This window comes from Falco peregrinus, chromosome 11 (assembly GCF_023634155.1).
Source record: "Falco peregrinus isolate bFalPer1 chromosome 11, bFalPer1.pri, whole genome shotgun sequence".
Taxonomy (NCBI): Eukaryota; Metazoa; Chordata; class Aves; order Falconiformes; family Falconidae; genus Falco; species Falco peregrinus.
Window position 1 is genome coordinate 17573186 of NC_073731.1, and position 20719 is coordinate 17593904.

Below are 20719 nucleotides of genomic sequence, written 5' to 3' on the forward strand. Positions count from 1 at the left end.
AGTTAACTGGAATACAGGGGTTTTTTCTTCTGTAAAAATAAATCCAGATCTTACTTTTTTCCATGATGGGTAAAAGGAAAAGGAGAATAACCTTTAAGTTACATGAAGGCTTTACTGGATTGCTTTTGCTAGCCTAATTATTATCATTATTGACAATGTAATGCAGCTGAAAATGGCAATGAGTACCTGCAAAAGAAAAATCAGGTAGGTGATGAATATTTGTGTCCCCGTTACCTTTTCAATTTTGTGTTTTTCATATAAGATGCCATACCATGACAAAAATACTTGTCCTTATCAGTCGATGTCTTGCTACATCTGACAAGTAAGACATCATGCGTCTTGTACACCTTCATTCTACAAGGCCGATGTGTTTCTCATAACACTCTACAGTAAGTGTTCTTGCTTAAAGTCATCGAAGTCAATCCTTGTTGCACTAACTCACTTCTTTCTATTGAAGAACATTGAAAAGAAAGGTAGAGAACGTCATGGCCCCATCAGCTTACTAGTTTGGTTCTAAGGAAGCAGAATACCCTCCTAGAAAGACCTCAAGTTGACAGTGACGACTGTTAAATAATGTAATTCATAGATGAAATGAAATGCTTCATGAATCATGGTGTGTTGGCAATGAATTGGATCGGCCCTTCCAGTTTCTCTCAAGTACCTCCCAGCTGACAGTGATTCTTCATAAGTGGGAAGTTGTGATGAATTCAGTCCGTGCCTTCTTCAAATCCACTTTTCTTTGCAATTAAGTATCTGCTTTGATGGGAAGGTGTTCTTTGCTCAAAATAATGATGTTTGTATGTTAGTATGTGTACATTCTTGTAGATGTTTCTATTATACTCTTTATGTTGATTTACTTTCTTAGAGCCAGAATGAGATGATCATTTAGATGATCCTTTTTTAAAAAGGGTCAAAAACATGATTGGGAGTGTAATACTAATTAAAGATAATGAAAACATGACTGGAAAAAGCCGTACAACTTTGGAACAATTAAAAAGTGCGTTTGAAAACTGAGGGGAAAATGTTATTTGCTTTCATCCTTCTAAGATCAAAGTTGACATCTGATGCAGAGAAAGAGTCTGTGATGATGTTTGGCAGAAATCTGCGGCAGTTGCTTCTGACCAGCCCTGTGAGGGGCCGTACTTTGATGGGAGTAGATCCTGGCTACAAACATGGCTGCAAGTTGGCAATTATTTCACCAACCAGTAAGTTTCGATTCCAAATATTTTTGAAAGGACTGATAAAAAATTTAGAGGAAAGGATAGTTTCAAAACCTGCTTTTTTATAAAATGGATTTCTTTTGTTAAGCTTCTAGTGTTTTCCACACATTGTCGTGCAAATTCCTTTCTTCAGGCTTAAGGTTAAGTTTCTGGCACCTGGATTCCACTGTCTCCTTTGGTGTTATTACTCCTCTGTAAAATAGAATTTAAAATCCCTTCTGCCTTCTTGAATAGAGGCTCAAATAATTGTGCCTCTCAGTAGTCACCAAAGAGAACACCTGGTGTTTTTATTGTTTAACAAAGAATTTGAATTGAAATACTTTTAATAACTTGGCTTTTTTTTTTTTTTTAATGTGTAATATCTTGAACTTCTGGACACTATCAGTTTTTTTGGTTTAGTATGGTGTGTGTTAATGTGAGAAGTCAGAAACATTGTATTTGCAGAACTTTTAAATTAAGATTTTAGATAAAGAACATCTTAGTCTGATCTGGGGATACCTACCTGTTTAGGCCCATGCAACAATAGTTTGTTTTCCTTTTATTTTATTGCTCTTTTGTCTGAGAATATGTCCACCCAGGGTGGGCATAAGGAAAGGTGTGTTCTTGACGCATATTAAAATGGCAATAAAGGTAAGGTAAATGGTTATTAGCTTGCATTGCACCATGAGCTATCGCTGCCAGTTAATACAGTGGTTTCCAAATGTCATAGATGAGATGATGGCATTGGAGTTTTATTGCTCCTGGACTGGAAGTCCTGAGACTGCATTCCTAATTTTCATCTCTCTTTACTGGATCTGTAAAATCTACTAGACTAGAGCAATAAATCTTTTGCAGTGGATTGCTGTTTTTCATAATGTAATAGAGTTTATTTGCCTAATATGACTAGATGCTCATTATTTGTCCTGTAGATATGTACCCAGGAAATTAGAAAATATATCAACACATTTTACTTCAGCAGTCAAAGCATTTTTGTCCTCTGCCCACCAGAAATTTCTTCTAATTTGATAAAGGGAAATATGTCTTATTAAGAAACTTTCTTTGTGAATCATAAAATTAACTTTAGTAATTTTGCGGGATATAGTTTTCTGATCTTTGTGTTTTTTATCAGATGGGTTTGCTTCTCATTATTCTAGGTCAGATACTCCATACCGATGTAGTTTACTTGCATTCTGGTCAAGGATTTTGTGAAGCTGAGAAGATAAAGAGGCTTCTGCTACAGTTCAAGTATGCTAAAAAAACTGCCATTTATTACCCTTTTGTACCAAACATAATGAAAATCTTCACTATACAAATACTTTCTTTTGCGTAGAACAAGAATTCTACTGATTTAACTGAAAATATTCTTTTTTTATGTAGTTTGGAGCTTATTTTTCTTTTAGTCTTATGTTCATGCTTTTACACTATGTGTATGTTAGAAATGTGAAATCAAGCCATGGCTATGACTAAGGCTGCATGCTATGAATGTATCCCTATAAAGCTCTGTCAATCCATTTATTTTTAGGAATAGAAATTAACATTTAGCTAAGGAATAAGTTTAGCCTTACGCTTCCTACCTCCCCCTGCCACAACCCCCAAACCACTCATCGATCTTTCCCTGTTCCAAAAGTCGCGTTTAGTTTTTGGAAGAGTTCTATTAAGCAAAGGAAATCCTGCTCAGGTAGATCTCCAGACAGACCCGCAAATAGGGGCAGCATGATTAAAAGGTTATTGTACCCCACTATTTTGGGATCCCCTGTGGACAGACATCTGGTCTACTGAGTCAGCCACTGAACTGCCACAGCATACAGTCCAGTTTGTCTTCAAGCATTAGACTGGCTTTAAACAAGGTGATTTGATGGCTGGCTGACTGTGGTGGGGGCAGTCAGAGGCAATGACCTTGCAAGCTGTTGCAAACTGATGTTCCCATTAAGGAATTAAGATTCTGATTGCTTGGGCTTCTGCCCTTTTTCATGACCCATAACAGATGAGGGAAATAGGAGATGAAAGGGTTTGAGAACTGTAAATAACATTACATTTATTTTACAAAGCATCATTTTTGGGTTTTCTGCAGATATTACCACTGTTCGGTTCCATTACAAATGAGTGAAAACGTTGACTCATCTCTTGAACTGTCACATTGAAAACCTGTTAAACACAATGTGATATTACTAGGAGTATGTTCTCTTTAAATCCAAGCCTTGTGTTATGTAAAATAAGATATATTTCATCGTTGTTGTGGATTGAATGCAATACATGAAAAAGTCTAAAAGAGCATAATTGTTCATTATTTTTTATCCTGTGCGAAGCTGTAGCACTGTTGTGATTGGCAATGGCACGGCCTGCAGGGAAACAGAAGCTTACTTTGCTGACTTAATTATGAAGAAATATTTTGCACCACTGGATGTTGTTTACTGGTAAGACCACTTTGCTTGCTGGGATATTCATTGGTTCATCATATTTTAACTCAACAGGTAGTTTTAAATGTAATTTTTTGAAGTATTTCTTTTTGTTGCCTTGTCTTTGAGTCAAGCTTGACCCATCCTTCTAGCCAAAGGAAAGTGGCTGTAGCTCTTTGGAGCATGAGAGTAGCTCTCCTGAGTCAGTAAGAGAGGCTCACTGATGCATTTTATTTTCTCTTCCTGAGGTTCAATCTGTTGCTATTATCATTGTAACCAAGTATGCGAGAATAGCAGCTCAAACAGCCAAGAACCTGTTTGACGTTGTGTGTTTATTTCTTGATAAATGAGATTTAAATGCAAATGGTAAAGCTTGTGTTTTCCAACTACAGTATGGAATCCTTGCTTATCCTATGGGTATTAAATGGTCTGGAAATAAGTATCTTGTTAATACCTAGCAGAACTAGTGAAGGTATTTATCTTCTTTGTGTTTTTTGGCAAATGTTTAATTTCACTGTCGTTCACTTCATATAGTTTAAAAATCTGTTATGTTGACATAAGCACTTTTGTCTGAAAGAGTAATAGTGAGTTCATTTATTGATTATATGCTATAAAATGTAAATAACTGGTTAGTTTACCCAGAAAAATGTATTTCTATAATACTGTGCAGGATGGTTTTCTCACTGCATTTTCCTCTTTTGCTTTAATATTTTCTCCATATTTATAGTTCAGTATTATAGAATTTGCAACATAATTATCAGTATTGATTTTTTGGGGGCCAGTAGAGCTACCAAGTTCTTGAAACAGACAAAAGCTCTTGTGAAATAGGATTTACTATAAATACTCTAAGGCAGAAGTCAGCTTATCAACTTGGTTGTTTTTTCTAGCAGTGACAGATAATTTTTTTAACCTTTCACTTTTTCTGAAACTTGTTGTGGTATTTGTAGGTTGAATATATAAATGCATTTGTCTAGCCTGCCAGATTAATTCCTGGAAGTGAAAATTAACATTATCAAAAGCATTTTTACTTTCGGTATATGTAATTGTTAATATTTTTATTGTGCTGTGCTCATATATGGTAAAGAGCTAGTCCCTACTTCAGAATTGGTATGCGGAATACTGAGGTACTGCATATTAAAATAAAAATTATAAAAATGATATTTTTTTGTACTGCATGCTATAGGTGACATTTGATGGTGGTGAACTTTGTAGACTGCTGTATGTTTGTGCGTTTATGTATGAAGCTGGGCTTGCCGTTCTTGTGTGTCTCTTCACATTTTGACAGTCCTAACAAGAGTTTCTTAAAGATTGGGGTTCCCATGTTGCTCTTTCTGCTAAACTGGTTTTACGTGCACCTAAGTGCATTATCCAGTGCTGGGGTTTCCCAGCTATGCTGCTAAATCCTGCAGGGTAGCTATTCTGTTTGCTTTCTAGCTCCAGAAAGCTTTTTTTCTTAATCTACTTGGTATTTCTTAGTAACAGAAGGGAATGACGAGTCCAGTCATCCACCCCTCACTTCCGATAATCCAATGAGATGCCTGGTATTTATGTCAGTCTGAGTTCAAAAATGTAAGTGATACATGGTAAATGAGGAGCAATTAGTACAGAATTACTGTTTGAGTAATAGGTGACAGTAGGCATACATTGTGAGAACTGCTATACCTTTTGAGGGGAACTATGAAAGGTGATTTGGAAGCGTGTGCTCTGCTCATCCTCTTTTTTATGTTTTAAATTTTTTTAATTAAAAAAACATCCCCCAGAGCATGCGCTCTCAGATCACAAAAAACTTCTGTTTCCATGTAGAGTCTTCCCTTGATTATGTTCTTTTCTCTTGATAGAGGAAAATGAGAGCTTTGTTTATATATAGACTGAATACAGATCTATAATCAGTTCTGTGGAAACCCACTGTATGCTTTTGAATTAAGTGATCTTTAAATAGATTTTCTGTTGAAATATCTAAGAAACAATTTAAGTAATGTTGGAACAGTTAATTTTTAAAGATTTGCTTCAGCAGGTTGCATTTAATGGATTTACTGTATAAAAAATGGGTTTAAAAATCAATCTAGTGTTTGAAATGCAGGGGGAAAAAACAAAACAAAACAAAACCCCCAAATAAAACCCAAACCAAACAAAAAAACTCAGAACAAAAGAAAAACTCTCCAGTACTTAAACTGTAACAGAATGAGTCAGTTGCATCTAACATGGTACCATTTTCTAAGCATTCAGCTTCTTGCAGTGATGCACTGAGCTGCACGAAGGTGGAAAACCTTGCCCAGCAAAACAGTGCTCAGTTCGTTGCTGTGTGCAAGTTTCAGAAAATCACCAGTAGTATTTGCATTTACAATCTTTTTCCTTAAAGGAGTCCAAATGTCAAGTGGCTTGGCAGATGAGGATGGATTGTTTTATAGTGCTGTAAAACCAAAATCCCAATCAACTTAAGTGGTCATTCAGCAAGGTGGCTGATAGAGAAGTACTACAGACTTCAGCTTCCTTGGCAAATAAAGCTTGTAACATGACACTACTTATTTTTTTTTCTTAAAAGTGGAGAACAGAAACAGAAATCTTTATAAAAAAAAAAAAAATCTGTTCATACTTTCTTGTCCGGTTCATCATATGGAACTTGGATCATGCATTTCCAGGGAATTGAGACATTAATAGTCTGTACTTTGGGAAAGAAGGTTGATACATGCAGAAATAATCTGGACAGGTATGCACTCTAATGAAGGTTAATTATAATAACCAGCTGAACACTTAATTGGTTGCATGTATGTGCAGTACATGCTGAAGTGTGCTGAAATAGTCTCTCTGTTACTGAAGTCCTGTACAATAATTTCAGAATTGTGCATGAAGGTATTCCTGGGCTTTAGTATATGACTCTAGTCAGCACTGGACTACACAGCACTGATCTACAGACTTAAATAGGACCACCATTTCACCATTTTTTTTTTTTTTTAGTTGTGTGGCAAGAATCAAATTAACGGATTCTCACTTTAAAATAAGTAAAATCAGTATGAAAAGAGACTTCCAAAATAATATTCTTTATTTTCTTCATTTCATTTTCCCTCAAAAACATTACAATATTTTGATGACTGCGTTGTCTTTTTCAATGCTGATAAATATATGAAAATCAAGCAATTAAAGGAACAATCCTCACCAATAGCAAGTGCAAACAACATACAGTTTTACTAAAGTTTTCCAAAGATAAGACATATCGGTGAAGACAGTAGTAGCAGAGGAGGCATGTGGCATGATTTTTTCGTGTGGCTTGAAATGTGTCTGGGCTCAGTTTGACAGTTTTTTGTTTGAGGCAAATATTTTTCACTGTTTTTGTAACAAATGTGCTTTCAGATACCTACATCCAACCTAAATAACTGCAGGACTGACTTTTTTTTTTTTTTTTCTTTTCCTCTCTTTTTGAATATAGTTTCCCTTTTAGAGCCGTGTTTATTGACTTAGATTAGGACTGGACTAGAGCCCAGAGACAGTCGTATCTAGTCTTCAGGTTTTTTGTTACAAATCAGTTTTTGTTACAAGGTTCAATAAATATTCTTGATTATTTATGTTAGTTCCATTGTGAGTTCTTGCCAAAGATACATTGTATTATAACCAAAACAGATGTTCTGTTTTAGATAAGTGTATTTGTTTTAACAAGACCAGAAATGTAAATGAAACAACAGTGTGTTCAACATTAACATGACAGAAGATGAACTTGTAGGATTTCATTGGCCTTTTTGGATCAAATGAAAACCTTGAAAAAATATTTCAGGAGTCTCATTCCATATTTCGATCACTGCAATTGTTTTTCTTTGATTGCTGTCAGTTGTAGGCATCTTGGAAATGAAACCTATCTGAATGACAGGTGAACTGTGCTAGAGCAGGACAGCTCAATCCTCATATTTGGAAAGATAAAGTCACAATTTTAATTTTTCTTTCAGCCTCAGTGGTTTCATTGTCACAATACAGACATTCTTACTGGTCTGATTGTTACATTAATGCACACTCAGAATAAAGTATTCCAGCTCATATTTAAAAAAAAGTTTAATAGGTGTCATGAATTGTTAATTGTTTTTAACAACCAGTAAAGAATGCAGACAGGCAAGCGTATTTTTTTTGTTGCTGTTTTTTAGGTGTCTCGGTGTTTAATATCTCTTATACTTGCTTAAAAACTTGATACAAAATCCTTTTCTGCCACTTTCAGCAAAACCTTTTCTTGCTCTTGAGACTTTATAAGCAACATAATTAATAATTTACTGCTGCTTAAGTTCAAGCACTTCTGTACTGTGACAAATAGGGAAAGTCTGTAACGTAATGTCTTAAATTTTTCTTTGAGTTTTCTTTTAATGTTTAAATTGTCTGCTTTAGAATACTTGGAAATGTTCTGCTAAGGTAGAATAGGACTGTTTAATACCTTTTGAAGTTGGACCTTGGTGGCAAGAAATTGATTTGGAAATATTTGTTCTACAGGAATTTAGGTCCGCTTGTATTTTATAGGTGTCTGCACATGCTTTAAATATCCTTTTCAATTTAAATGTGTGTTTTATGTTGTTGAATATCTACATTATACTCGCTCAGCTTTAACAAATACCACTTTCAAGTTCCATGCCTCTACATTTCTAATGTTACACTAGCTTAATTCCCATTACTTTTCTGCTTCATAGCACTCGCAGTTTGAAAGGGACCTAACATTCGGGTTCACATTATGATAATTAGGTTTCAAAGCAGTGTGGGGGGATTAAGATGTCTGAAGTCTAGTTGCTGAATAAAGTTCAGAACTACTTGTAAAACTTGTTTGAGTGGTTAACAGAAGTGGTTTTATTTATTCAGTGCTCATGCAGCATTAATCCGTATTTCATCAGGTACCCACAGTGCTGTAACTCTAGATATGACCTTGGGACTTAATTTACCCCATCTCAGTTTTCCTTATTAATGTGCCATGAAAGAGGTACATGAAAGATAGCCAACATCAAAGCACCTTTTCAAATAAAGTGGTTGATATGAATCCTCTGGTATTTAACACTGTCTGTCAAATGTTTCAGCTGGTTTGCATCCTTTTACAAGCTATTGCTTGCTGCATTAATGCAGTTGTTTCAAGTCTCTTGAGAGTACAAAGGGGGTAGGGTTATGGGAAACTTTATTCCTATTTCTTTTTTATTATATTTTCTTTAAGCTGTTATTTTTGTCTGTTTAAGCTATATAACTCCATTGACGACACATTTATGTATGCACACCTACACACCTTAGGTCATTAGATGTCTGACACAGAAGGTATAAAGGAATTTGGAAAGTTCTGGCAAAAAGGAATACATACAGGGCAGAAACAATGCACACGTCCAATATGTGCACTGAAGAACCTTTGTTCTGCTTTCATCTCTTTCAATCTCTAGTGGAGTCATGAGAAGTCCTAAACAATGAAGAAATAATCTGAGGAGCAAACAGGTTTACAATGTGCATGAAGAGGTCATAGTCAATTAAAAACATTTTGAATTATGTAGTGATTTACAGCCAAAATGTCTTCTGTCACTTAGAATTTGTTTTCTGTTGTGATTATTTGCCATAGCTGAGTAAGAACTCGTGATCATGCACACTTCAAGTGAAAAATCACTTTCTGTATATTTATATTTACAGGAGTCAGTCCTGTAAATTGGAACCTCGCTCTGCATAGAGACTTCTTCCTGCTATTCTTGATTATTCTTAAGTTTAGATAGTCTATTGATAAGCACAACATGGGCTGTTAAAAGTGTCGCATTTAAAATGGCATCAAATGTTTGTTCCTTGTGCATCCACAGACTGGTATCCTACATTGAGCTGATTCAAAAGACGAAATTCAGAAGATTCAGAAAATCTTAGATTTTGAAGCAGTCCAAGAAAGTAAAGATTCCCCTCTGCCCCTGCACTGTTGCTTGTTTTAAAAGTTTAGTGTAGACACCGGTATCATCTCTAGGTGTGTTTTTCTGAGCAGAAGAGGAGAAATGGGTAAGTGAAGTTACAGTGGGACAAGTGAAATAGGTGATAATTTCTGACTTGTGTAGCATGAATTTGAAACTTTTTAAAACAAAATTTATAAGCGATACACTTGACATGATTATGGAGCCATCTTTGAATTCTATTTCAGAGAAATAACTCACAGGTTTTTAAGATAAGAACAGGAACTATTTGAGTATGTCACTGTAGTTAGAGATTAATTCCTTTAAGTTCAGAAAAAGTAAAATGTATGTGGAGTCTAGACTTCAGCAATATGAAGTCAGGGGGTCAGGAAGTAAATTTAACTAGCGAAAGAAAGCTGAATCTTGAGAAAAAAGTTCATTTTTCCAGAACACTAGGACATGTAGTTTGACTTGCATCCAGAGCAATCTATGGGAAAACAGTCTTGGGGGAGAGAGGAAAGCTATTCATGTAACTTCCTTTCTATGTTTTCTCTTTCTAAAAGAAAATCATAGTAGCAGTAATGTCAAGCACTGATTTTAAAAGTTATGTATTCTCAGTATGTAAATCTTTCCAGACCTTTAAAGGATACTAAACAGACAAGCAAAAAAAAAAAAAAAAAAAATCACTTCTGTATAATTAGGGAAGAGTTTAGGATGCAAAGCCGTTAAGCATGTGGTAAGTTGTTTAAGGGCAACTTTGCACGCTCTTCAATTGGAAATATACTGATCTCAAATACACTTCCGTCAATCAGATAATAAATTTGAGAAATTGATCACAATAATTCCTGTACCATTTCCCTTTTGTTTTTTAACAGAAAAGTAATTTTTTTATATTTAGGATTGAGTATTACTTCTCTATTTTCAGTTGTATTTTATGTTCCCTGCTGAGCAGTAATTTGTACACAGGCTGTTTTCTTTTAGAACTTTGTTATTTTCAGATAAAAAAAAGCCCACTTTTTTTTTTTTATTTAAGATAATCAGCTAGAAGAGATGTGGTATTGCAGTACAACAGAAGTCAGGTGAAGAAAGGGAGCCATCCAAAAATATTTACAAACACAAAAGAAGGACATGTTGGATAGGTAAAAGGTGGAGACAGACAAAGGATGAGCAATGAGCAAGTGCTACTGTTTCTGCACAGTCTGTGCCCATCAGGTCCCCTGGAAGCAGTTTTGGAATGTGTATTTCATGGGGTGTATTCATAGAGCAACAACTGGGTGTTTTGTTCCTAAAGCTCACTTAAAACAAAGTCAGATTTTTACCAAATATTTGTAGCAGCGATTTTAATGTTCAGCATAGAACTGCTATACTACTATGCTTCCAGTTAGGGAATTATAGTTGTGGGCTGTGTTTGGCTCAGTAGTAGAAGTCTTTAAAACACTATTTTTATCACTTAACATTGTGTGCTGGTCAGTCTTTCAAATGCAATCTCCCTTCTTAAGAACTTTCTATGATGACAATGAAAATTATTCTGGCCTAAAGTCCCTTGTTAAGGCTACTTTCAGAGCTCAGAAATAAGGAAGGATTTAATAGATTTAAAGAAAAAGAGATGACCAGATATTAAATTTGCTAGATTGCTACAGTGAAACAGAAGTAGTTCATGTGAGTGTCTGATATTTTTGAGGGGATGGGGTACTGTACAGGTTAAAAATAAGCTTTTTATTTCAGACTGAAAGGATTCAGGTCACTGTTTAACGTGGTTACAACCTTGAAAGTTTTTCTGTGCCATTTGGTTGACACCACAAGGTTCTTATCTGTTTAATTTCAAGGAAAGATTTCCAGGAATACCTTTAGCAGAATGAACGTAACATAAGGCAATATTATAACATGCCCACTTGGCCAGAATTGGTGTTCTTATTCGGTCTGACCTTCTTTTGCTGAAGGGTCCCCAAACCACCCTTTTTCACGGTGGCTGTTGCATCACTTACATGACGTTTGGAGTATTAGTAGAGATACTGAAGGACAAAACTTCCAAGTCATCATCTGTCTGACAGGTTACGTGCAGGTCTGCACTGCGTGTGCTGCCTTGTACTTGGCAGGAGAAGGTGGGGAGCCTTTTGTTCAGAGGTGTCTGAGTGGTGGCCAAGGTCACGGGGTGGCTTAAGGAATGCAAGAAGCCTGAGAGACTGGGTAGCTGGTGGAGGAAGCGGTGCAGAAAGAATGAGGGTGCAGTCAGGGAATAACAGGCAGGGCACTTTCAAGGTACTTCCTCTAGGCAGAAGCACTGAAGTACAGTCTATGGGAACTTCACACGGCTTTCAGCTCTTTGTCGTTTCAATGCAGGCTACGTCAAGAGAACAGTTCCCTCCCCTAATCGTTTGTGAGTGTGAATGGTGTACAGCCCAAGCTTAAAACTGAGGTTTGGACTTCAGCTGAAAAATGTGACCTAATGACATGTTATGGCTTCTCACAACAAGCGTTGGAGCCAGACTCTCAGCAACTGCATCTATGAAACTTTTCCCAATATTACAGGGTTTTATTATTTTTTTTCTCTAGCTGGAGTGAGCTGAAGTATGCTTGTTCCGTGTTCCGCCAGAGAGTGTTTTAAATTGCTGTCTATTCCTTATAAGGCTTAGAAAGTTAGGGTTTGGTCAGTTACTGTGAGACATCACGTGAAGAAAATGAGTCATACTCTGTACACAGCTAGGAATGTGAAAGTTTAATGATATGAGCCTTAAATGTTCCAGGCTTGGTATTGATCCTGATCTCAAACAAACCAGAAAAGCTTACACTGCAGCACTGTTTTAAGTGCTTCCAAAACTAGCATGTTTGGTTCAGTGTCTCTGTATTTTTAGGTGGCTTTTTTTTTTTTTTTTTTTTTTTTTTGCTTTAAAGTTAAACAGCATGTGTGATTACCTCCATTTCCATTGTAGTAGAGATGGAATGTAATCAGATTTGGATGTTACCTGCTCAAACAGAAGCCAAAAGAGGTTAGATGGTGACCAAGCTGAATCATAATGGATCTTTGACGTACTTTTGACTTGCAGAGCATCAAAAAATTCACTAGTGGCAGTGTAGAATTCATTCCAGAGACCGTAAACCTTCTGACAGTGGGCTGGTTTCTTCCATGTCCTTTGTGAACCCATTGGAAGAAGCCTGTGAACTACAGAAAGAACTAAGGACCCAGAAACTTCATATTTAAAATACATGAAATTGTGCATAGGCAATCCTCCCCTCATTTGCATTTGCAGAACTCTGATTACAGAAACGCGCAGTGTGATGCTTATTACCCCTGTCTGTCCATTTTACACTGCTAGCGTTTACCCATTGCCTGAGATTATACAGCATGGCTCCACAGTAGCATGGTATCTCCATGCTAACAAAATCTTTGATACTGAGAAGTGAATGTAGATTAAACCCATTAAAATGCTAACTTGTGATTTGTGTCAATATTGCCTTTCTAAAATAAGTGATGCCTGTGGTGTTTGGGATATTACTGTCTCCTCTTCATACTTAAGAGACATCAGAAACATATGTTTGTGTGTTTTAAGTGACATTGACATGAAATAGCTGTGGCAATTGGTAAATTTTCACTAGTAGAGAGGAAACATTTATTTAGCCTCCTCACTATGTAAAAAAAGGTCCAGCAGGAATTACTTGCGGAATACTGTCAGGAGTTAATTTAAATGGAAGCATCCAAATATCGTGATTAATGCTGAGAGCATCCAGATTAAAATTATATAAATACAAGATGTATCCTCTGATTTGTGAGGTACTAAGACTGAGTATTATTGCACAGTCTGACCTGGTTGTATATTTGGGTGGTGTTTTGTCTTCAAATAGACATGCTGTAGGAACCTAACGGAGAAGTAAGCATTTTTCCATTTGTGTGAGGTTGCCAGTAATATGTTTTTACTTAAGTTGAGATTCTGCCAAACTTCATACCTATTCATTTGTGAAACACTTGGTGCTCTGCATTTCAGCTCTTACTGGGCTTCCTTTATTGTTGTGTGATGTGATATACAGATTTATTTATTTATTTTTATATACTGTGCTATTATTATTGATGCTGATAGCAGAAGCTTAGGTTAGGTGGTTAGATTACATTAGGCTGTCTAACACTATGTTAGATACTTTGGAATGAAATTCTTCGATCTAGATCTCTGTTAGAGAGTGTGTGTGGGTTGCATGTATTTCTAAATAATAATTAGAAATGTTTAAGAAAATAAAGGAGTAAGCATATGCACAAATGCTGTCATTAGTGGGGAAAAGTTTCTTTATTCTTCAAATTATCAGTACTGTTGAGAATCAGTAAAAATGAAAGTTGGTGGGCAAATCCAAAGTTTGGATCCCTCTGAAAATACTTTCAGGATTGTTTTGAGAAGTAAACCTCAGGAAATTGCCACCTGTGCAGCTGCTAACAGATTCCTCCAGTACCAGGAGAGTAACTTGTTACAAACCTCAATTTTATGAAAAAAACCAAAATGGCTTGGATTTTAGGGAGACTTGAAAATTAAACATTAATGACAAATACGTGGCTGATAGCCTAAGAATCTTCAGGACTGGAGAGCAAATACAGCATATCTGTCAGTAAAGCAAGGACTCTTTCCTTCTGCAGTTACATAAAATTGTTATTCCTCTTTCTGATTTCAGGCTGTTGACTCTTAGAGGCTGTTGGCAGTGTAGGGGTGAGTGGTACACATCTTGCACCTTCACTTGGGGTAATTTTGTGTGAAACTGCAGGCTATGCTTACTTTTCTTATCAACAAAGTATATGGCAGTTTTGAAGGCTTTGTGAATGCATTGAAAGGAGCCGCAGCAGTGATAGATACTGCAGCAAACATGATGTTTTCAGGGCATGAGAGACAGAGAGCATAGATGTGCTGTGTGATTCAAAGGGACTTTGAGTAGGTTATTTCATCTTGAAAAGGGATTAATTTAGATGTCTGCAGTGTCAGGCAGTTGTAACTAAAGGTGCTTATTGAGAGTAATTCTTTTCTATAACTGGATCCCAGCAGTTTTGTCAATGATGAGTAAGTGGAGGGAAGGAGAAATGTTCCATTTCTCGTGGTGGGTGACATGGAGGCAAGAAAAAGTATGTCTGAAAGGAGACATCAAAAAACAAGCTACATGAAGCAGCTTCCTCTGTACCAGGCCCTCTGAGCAGCAACTGGGAGCAGGCAAATGGAAGCGAAAGGGCAGAGAAGGGTGGTACTGGTTTTCCTGTTCCTTTTCAGTTTTGGGAGATCTGTGTTGCTTTGGCTTAGAGTATGGTTGTAGATGTTATCATGTCCTTCTAGGAGTTCTGTACATTAGTGTTTTTTCCTTTTCTTCAAATACCCAGCATTCCTGAAAACAGATTTGTTGCTCAGAGAAATGTTTTCACTTTCATCCTGTTTGCAACTGCCAGTAATATCATACAGCTCAGTTGTCTGGAGCTTTCTAAATAAAAATTCTGGAGGTGGAGGGCAGGGGGAAGTTGTCCGTCTATATGAAATTACAGTTATTGGTAATGTTAAATTGGCTTTCCACGTAAAACCTCTCTCTCAAACCTAATTAATTTTTATATTTTGTTAAATAGCTTTGGCAGCTAAGGCAACATGCCTACTGCCTGTTCAGTTCTTTTATTGGGTTGAACTAGAACTAACATTTGGATAAAATACATTTTGACATTTGAATTTGACATAAATATTTCAGGGAAACAGTTTAGACATGCATCCTCCATGGGTGATTCTCTTGTCAGTGTTACGATGTTGTACTTTGGAAGAGGGCTTTCAGTAAGATCAGTGATGCATTTATTACTTGTTCCTGGTTTATTTTTCCTGGTAGTATAAAATCACAGCACAAAGTTACTTTGTCATTCTTTTATTAAAGTTATTTTTTAGAAGTTAGTTTGTCATTTTTAAGTAAATCAAACTGGATATTCTTGTGTTACTTCTCAGTGATTATCCTTCAGCTGAAGGAAATGTTAACTCTAATCTTCAGCTATAAGAGTAAATAGAAAGAGACATTGTCAATTTGAATGTTTTAAAATAAAATAATTTTGAAATCATGATATAGCATCCTTTTAATATATCCTGTTTCTTTAGCTAATAACAACCAAAAAGGACTTTTAGAGGAATGTTTAATTCCCTTCAAAGGAATGCTTAAGGCTGTCCTCTGTTCCTCTTGTTTTTCCCTGCTCCTGTTGTCCCTGTCTGGCTCTGCTGACGTCCTGCTGTCTCTTTTACCTGCATGTCCACAGCCGCCTGGTCCCTCCTCAGTTGTAGCTTTCTCCTTAGGGAAACTGCCTAATGACCTCTTGGCATTTCTGGAGAAGACCACTCACTGGAAAGACCGTGTTTCTGGTCGTTATTAGCAGAGCAAGTTAGGGGAAATGATTTTTCCTTTCACTGGCTGCTTTTTGCGGGAGTGATGTTTTCTGATTGAGACAGGATTTTGAATAAAGGGGTTGTTTGGTGCTAAGCGAGAAGGAAAAAATGGTGACATCTAATTCAGAGGAGATTGTTTTCAGTTTTATGGTCTGTAGGAAATTCCTTCCAGGTTTTTATAAGTGAAGATACAGAGTAAATGTTGATAATAATGATTTGTGTAAATAGGGGTGTGTGTGTGTGTGTGTATGTGTATGTATATTTTAGTATACAATGCACAAAATGCAAAGTTCATTATTTTTTGGTCAACTTCACCAACATTATGAACCCAACTAATTTGTGATTAATATTAGATTGTGATAAAGTGAAATTTGTAATTGGTACAGTGAACTTCGGGGGAGATGCTTTCTTTATGTAAATCATCTTTGGGTCATCTAAAATACCAGCTTTTGTACTCAGTACAAGTTGAAGCTTTTAATGATTAAAACAGGTCTCATGTAAAAATTTTAAAGGAACGTTCGTGTCTACTCCTTGTTTATAAAGCATTTGTAAGTTAATTTCCATTGGATTTAATGACAAAACATAAGTTTGGGGTTTCTTCTTTACTGTCCCACAGTTGATATAATTATATCACATAAATCACATGGTGCATGTGATGGTGGTGGTGATGTGAGCCTTTATGAACTTCAGAGGAAGTTAAAACTTGGAGCCTGTGAAATGTGTTTGTTCTGGTTCTCAGGGTTTGATTAAACCCAAATCTAGGGCATGCCAGTCTGTGTTTTTAGTAATTTTAATTTATATTTTCTAAGAAAATGTTTCAACATCTTGAACAGAATTCTGAACAGTCTTTAGCTGACTTCAGAAAATAATTTTCAAATATGCATTTTAGAACGATTTACATGTTTTTTTATGATTAGATGCTTCTATATGCAATTTCATGAATTGGTGGGGGGAAGGAAAGTAGCAATTAGACCCTTAATATTAAAATCTACATCAATACTTCCTTAATATAATTTGGATCTGAATTAGCTGAACTTTTATTTATGCTTACACTTGGAAGCCTATCCCTTCTCTGGGGGTAAATATTTAATGTTTGTGCCTTGTTCTTTTGGTGGGCAAGGAGCTTGTTACCCTATCTCTGCAGCAGATGTAAGAAATGCTGTCAGCCTCATAACAGCCTGACCAGTAAAAGCCCCGGGATGGTCCAGTACAGATCTCGGTCGTGTTGTTGCATGTGACAGCATTGGTGTGTGAATGTAAGCTTCGTGCTGCTCTAGCTCAGGGCTGCAGAGATGCTGATGGCAGCAATAGTACTGGCCTGTCTACCAGGGGCAGGCTGAGGATGAGGCTTGGCTCCGCCACCTTCCTCGCTAGCCAGCAGAGCTGAGCAGGTGCCTGAGGGCAGGAGATGCTCTGCCGTATTAAAGGGTGCTGTGTATCCCACCCTGGCATATGTTCTCCATAACCCCCTGTAGGAGTTGTCTGCATCAGCCAGTGTGCCTCCGAGCCCTTCGCTGCTGCACTGCCGTGGCATCTCTAGCAGATAAACTCCTGCTCTCATCCAGACAATTATTGTTTTAATGTTGTGTTGTGTCTTCTTCTATAGCCCTGATCCCCAAATTATTGAGGTTTTGGTGTTTTTGTGATTTTTATTTTTTTTTTTTTAAGTAACAGCTCTTAGTTATCAACAGAAGAACAGTCTTAACAGTTTAACATCAGATAGTTAAAACTAAGTGGGCTTACTCTGTTACTGCAGGAATCAGAAGGACACATTTCCTTTCTTTTCATTTCCCAAACAATTTCAGGGTTTTGTTTCACTTACAGCGTTTGAGGAAGCTAGGATTTAGGGACTTTTCAGTGCAGCACTCTTTGAATACAATAGTGCATTAACTTTTAAAAAATCTCCATTTGTTCCTGAGACAGTTCCAGGGTGGATATGTACTTTTCTGAAATGTATACATGGTGCTAAGTTTTTAAACTGACATTAAAAAAAAATATATATATCTGAGGTTTAGTATTATCAAACCATCAGTTCTCAGCTACAGAGGATCCAAGTTTTCCTGATAATACGTAGTAGTTTTTGGAGTCTCCGTTCATGGAAATATTTGATACCTGACTGGTTACTGCCCTGAGGAACTTGCTTTGCTGATGCTGCTTTGAGTGAGGGTGTTAGATCAGCTGATCTCCACAGGTGCCTTTCAACCACAGTCATTCCCTGTCACTCAGCAGTTTCCAAAAGCTGAAAATGTCATTCCGAGACCCTCACTCTTCATTGTGGGCTTGTCTTGCAGGATCCAGACGTAAGGATCTAATGACCGGTCCAGAGAAGCAGGTGTGAGGTAGATGCCCATGGCCCACATGATGGGGCAACTGCAGACTCTGCAGGCACTCAGCATAGTTTCTGATCGTTTGTGTTTTCTCTACAATGCTTTCCAGAAGACTCTTCAATTGAGTTCCAGTCTACCTTTCTTGCTGCCCAAATATGAATCGGCAGGAAAGCTTTGAAATAACTTGCTCTCATTTTGAATTAATGTGTGCACTGAGGAGAGAACAGAGCTTTGAATAGGGGAAGGAAGAAATCTAGTTCATTCTAGGGCTTTGGTTTTGGGTGGAAGTTGGGCTGTTAGTGGATTTTCATTTATTTATTTATTTTCCCTTCCAAGAAAAAACTGAGTATGAACTTCCTGGTGCAAACTTTGCCATCTGTTAGAGAAAGCTACATAGTTGTATTTGAAAAGGATAAGCTAACAGTTTTGTTAGTTTCATCAGTGCCTTTGTTTGAAGTCACGTAACTGTGACCTGCAACTCCTCAAATGTTTTTAAGAGACTTTCCCATTATAAAAGGGGAGTCAAGAAGACTAACATGATTAAAAAGATGCATGTTCCAAGATATTTTTTCCTGCAAAATATTTGTCATTGGACTCACAAGTAACTAGATGTATAAATGTGTCAACCTTTACTGTAAGATATTTTATTGTTAGAATTGCAGGTGATTGAGTATCTAAGTATTGTGTAACACACCTGTGACTGGAATATCACTTTGAAAATTGCAGTGTAAAAAGTAGGACCTAAAATAGTTTAGCTGTGTTTTTATGATTTAGATGTAAGGATATCTCTTCAAAAACTAGAAAGCCATCTTACCCTTATGTGCTTTTGTATTTTGATAACTTAAAAAAAAAAGACGACTATTTCATAGTTAAGTTTTTTGGTTTGGGTTTTTGGGGTTTTTTTTTTTTTAGTTTCTCCAGTACAGAAGAATAACTCTTTTGAAGTGTTTGTAACTGGATGAAAAACATATTTTAAATGAAGTGGTCTTTCAGCATATGTTTATGCCAGTTCTAGTGATATTACTCATGGGAAGTCTCCAGTGTGGATCTGTCACAATCTGAGGGAACAAATTATTCCCTTTTAAGAGAAGGGGGAAAACAAATATAGCACTACCTAACTAAATCTTTATTTCACTAACTCCAGATATTTATTTATGTCAGGCTTTCCCCCCCTTTTGGTTACAGTCTTACTAAAGGAATTTGTTTTCTGTAAAAACACGCAATTCATAAATCAATTTCAAGTTTATGGGGATTTGGTGGCTATTTTTACTTGGTTTTTTCACTTAGGTTGATACACACTTCTGTTTGTAATATAAAATGAGGCAGTATCCACTGTTTTAAATGGTTAATTATAAATACACCTAATGTTTAGCTCACTTTCATTTGGAGACATATTTGATTCAGATTAGCATCTCTTACTGTAGATGCCCAGCAGTAGCATATGATATCAGTAAAATAATATTTAAAACTGACAATGAGGAACACCACAGAAGACATGAAAGAACCCTAGAGGCCTAAAAAGAGAAAAACGTATCATTTAATAGCAAAGCACTCCATCTACTTATGTTGGTCTACAGACATTTGAGTATGTCTTCTTACCTTTAAATCTGTGCCTGAGAAAAGTAAATGAGCTATTAAAATATGCTTGTTAAGGTGTAAAGCAAGCTTTGTTTGTTTTTATTTTTTTTCAGTTTTGCATGAAAAAATGTTACCTTTTCCTGAAGAATGATTAATCTACTCTTTCTTAACTTTCCTGGATTTTTTCCTGTCTGTTGCTATAATCTTTTTTTATACTGTAATGCTACATCCCCTTCATAGAGGGTTAATAGATTTTGCTGGAAGCACTAAACTAGTACCTCAGTTCTACAGCCTTTTTCCCAGTGAAGAAAAATATTTTCCCGATGGACAGAATGGAGCACTTCTTTATTAGCATCAGCTTTAAATAGTCATAAACTAGAATATAAGAAAATGTCAAAGCAACCTGTTTTTCCTGTATTACAAAAATGAAGCACAAAAAAAAAAACAAACCCAAAAATGAGGAATTAAAAAATGTAGAGCACTGTCATGATTAAGTTGGCAGAAATTATTTTGTGAGATAGCAGCATATAATTTTGATCAGGTCTGCATGAAGTACCATTTATTGATGTAACGTCTGTCTTGAGTATGTTGAGCTGGAGAACAAACACAGGAGGTGAATGTATCCTCTGTGAACTAAAGCAGACAGCCTTTTTTTGTTTTTGTTTTTTAGAGTAATTCCAAATCAAAGTAAATTAAGAAGAAAAAACACAGCTAACTCACACTTTTCCTTAGTATTTGATACCTCAAAGAAGTTTTCCTGCCAACATTCATTCTGATACCAGAATTCTTAATTTATTTTGAGTTTCTCTATGTGGAAGACCTGGGTACTTCAGAGTTCAGTAAACTGTGCCAAGAAGTGTCTGTACATTAATAATATTTAATATGATGTTTTCAGATACAGCCTAGGTATTAAGAGGGATGGGGAGGGATCAGAGGAACAGCAGCAGAGGGTTCTGTGATTCCCTCAGACCATGCAGAGGGCCTCTG

At 36.4% G+C, this 20719-nt stretch overlaps 1 protein-coding gene across 4 annotated transcripts in view; it reads left to right on the plus strand.

The window, feature by feature from the left end:
* The window catches only part of SRBD1 (S1 RNA binding domain 1), a 128394-nt gene that overhangs the window by 30931 nt on the left and 76744 nt on the right, over positions 1–20719 (plus strand). For all 4 annotated transcript variants that reach the window (XM_055816359.1, XM_055816361.1, XM_055816362.1 and 1 more), the window contains 3 exons: positions 1048–1205; positions 2354–2444; positions 3506–3613. In XM_055816359.1, the coding sequence (XP_055672334.1) occupies positions 1048–1205; positions 2354–2444; positions 3506–3613 (357 nt within the window). The remainder of the gene's footprint in view (positions 1–1047; positions 1206–2353; positions 2445–3505; positions 3614–20719) is intronic.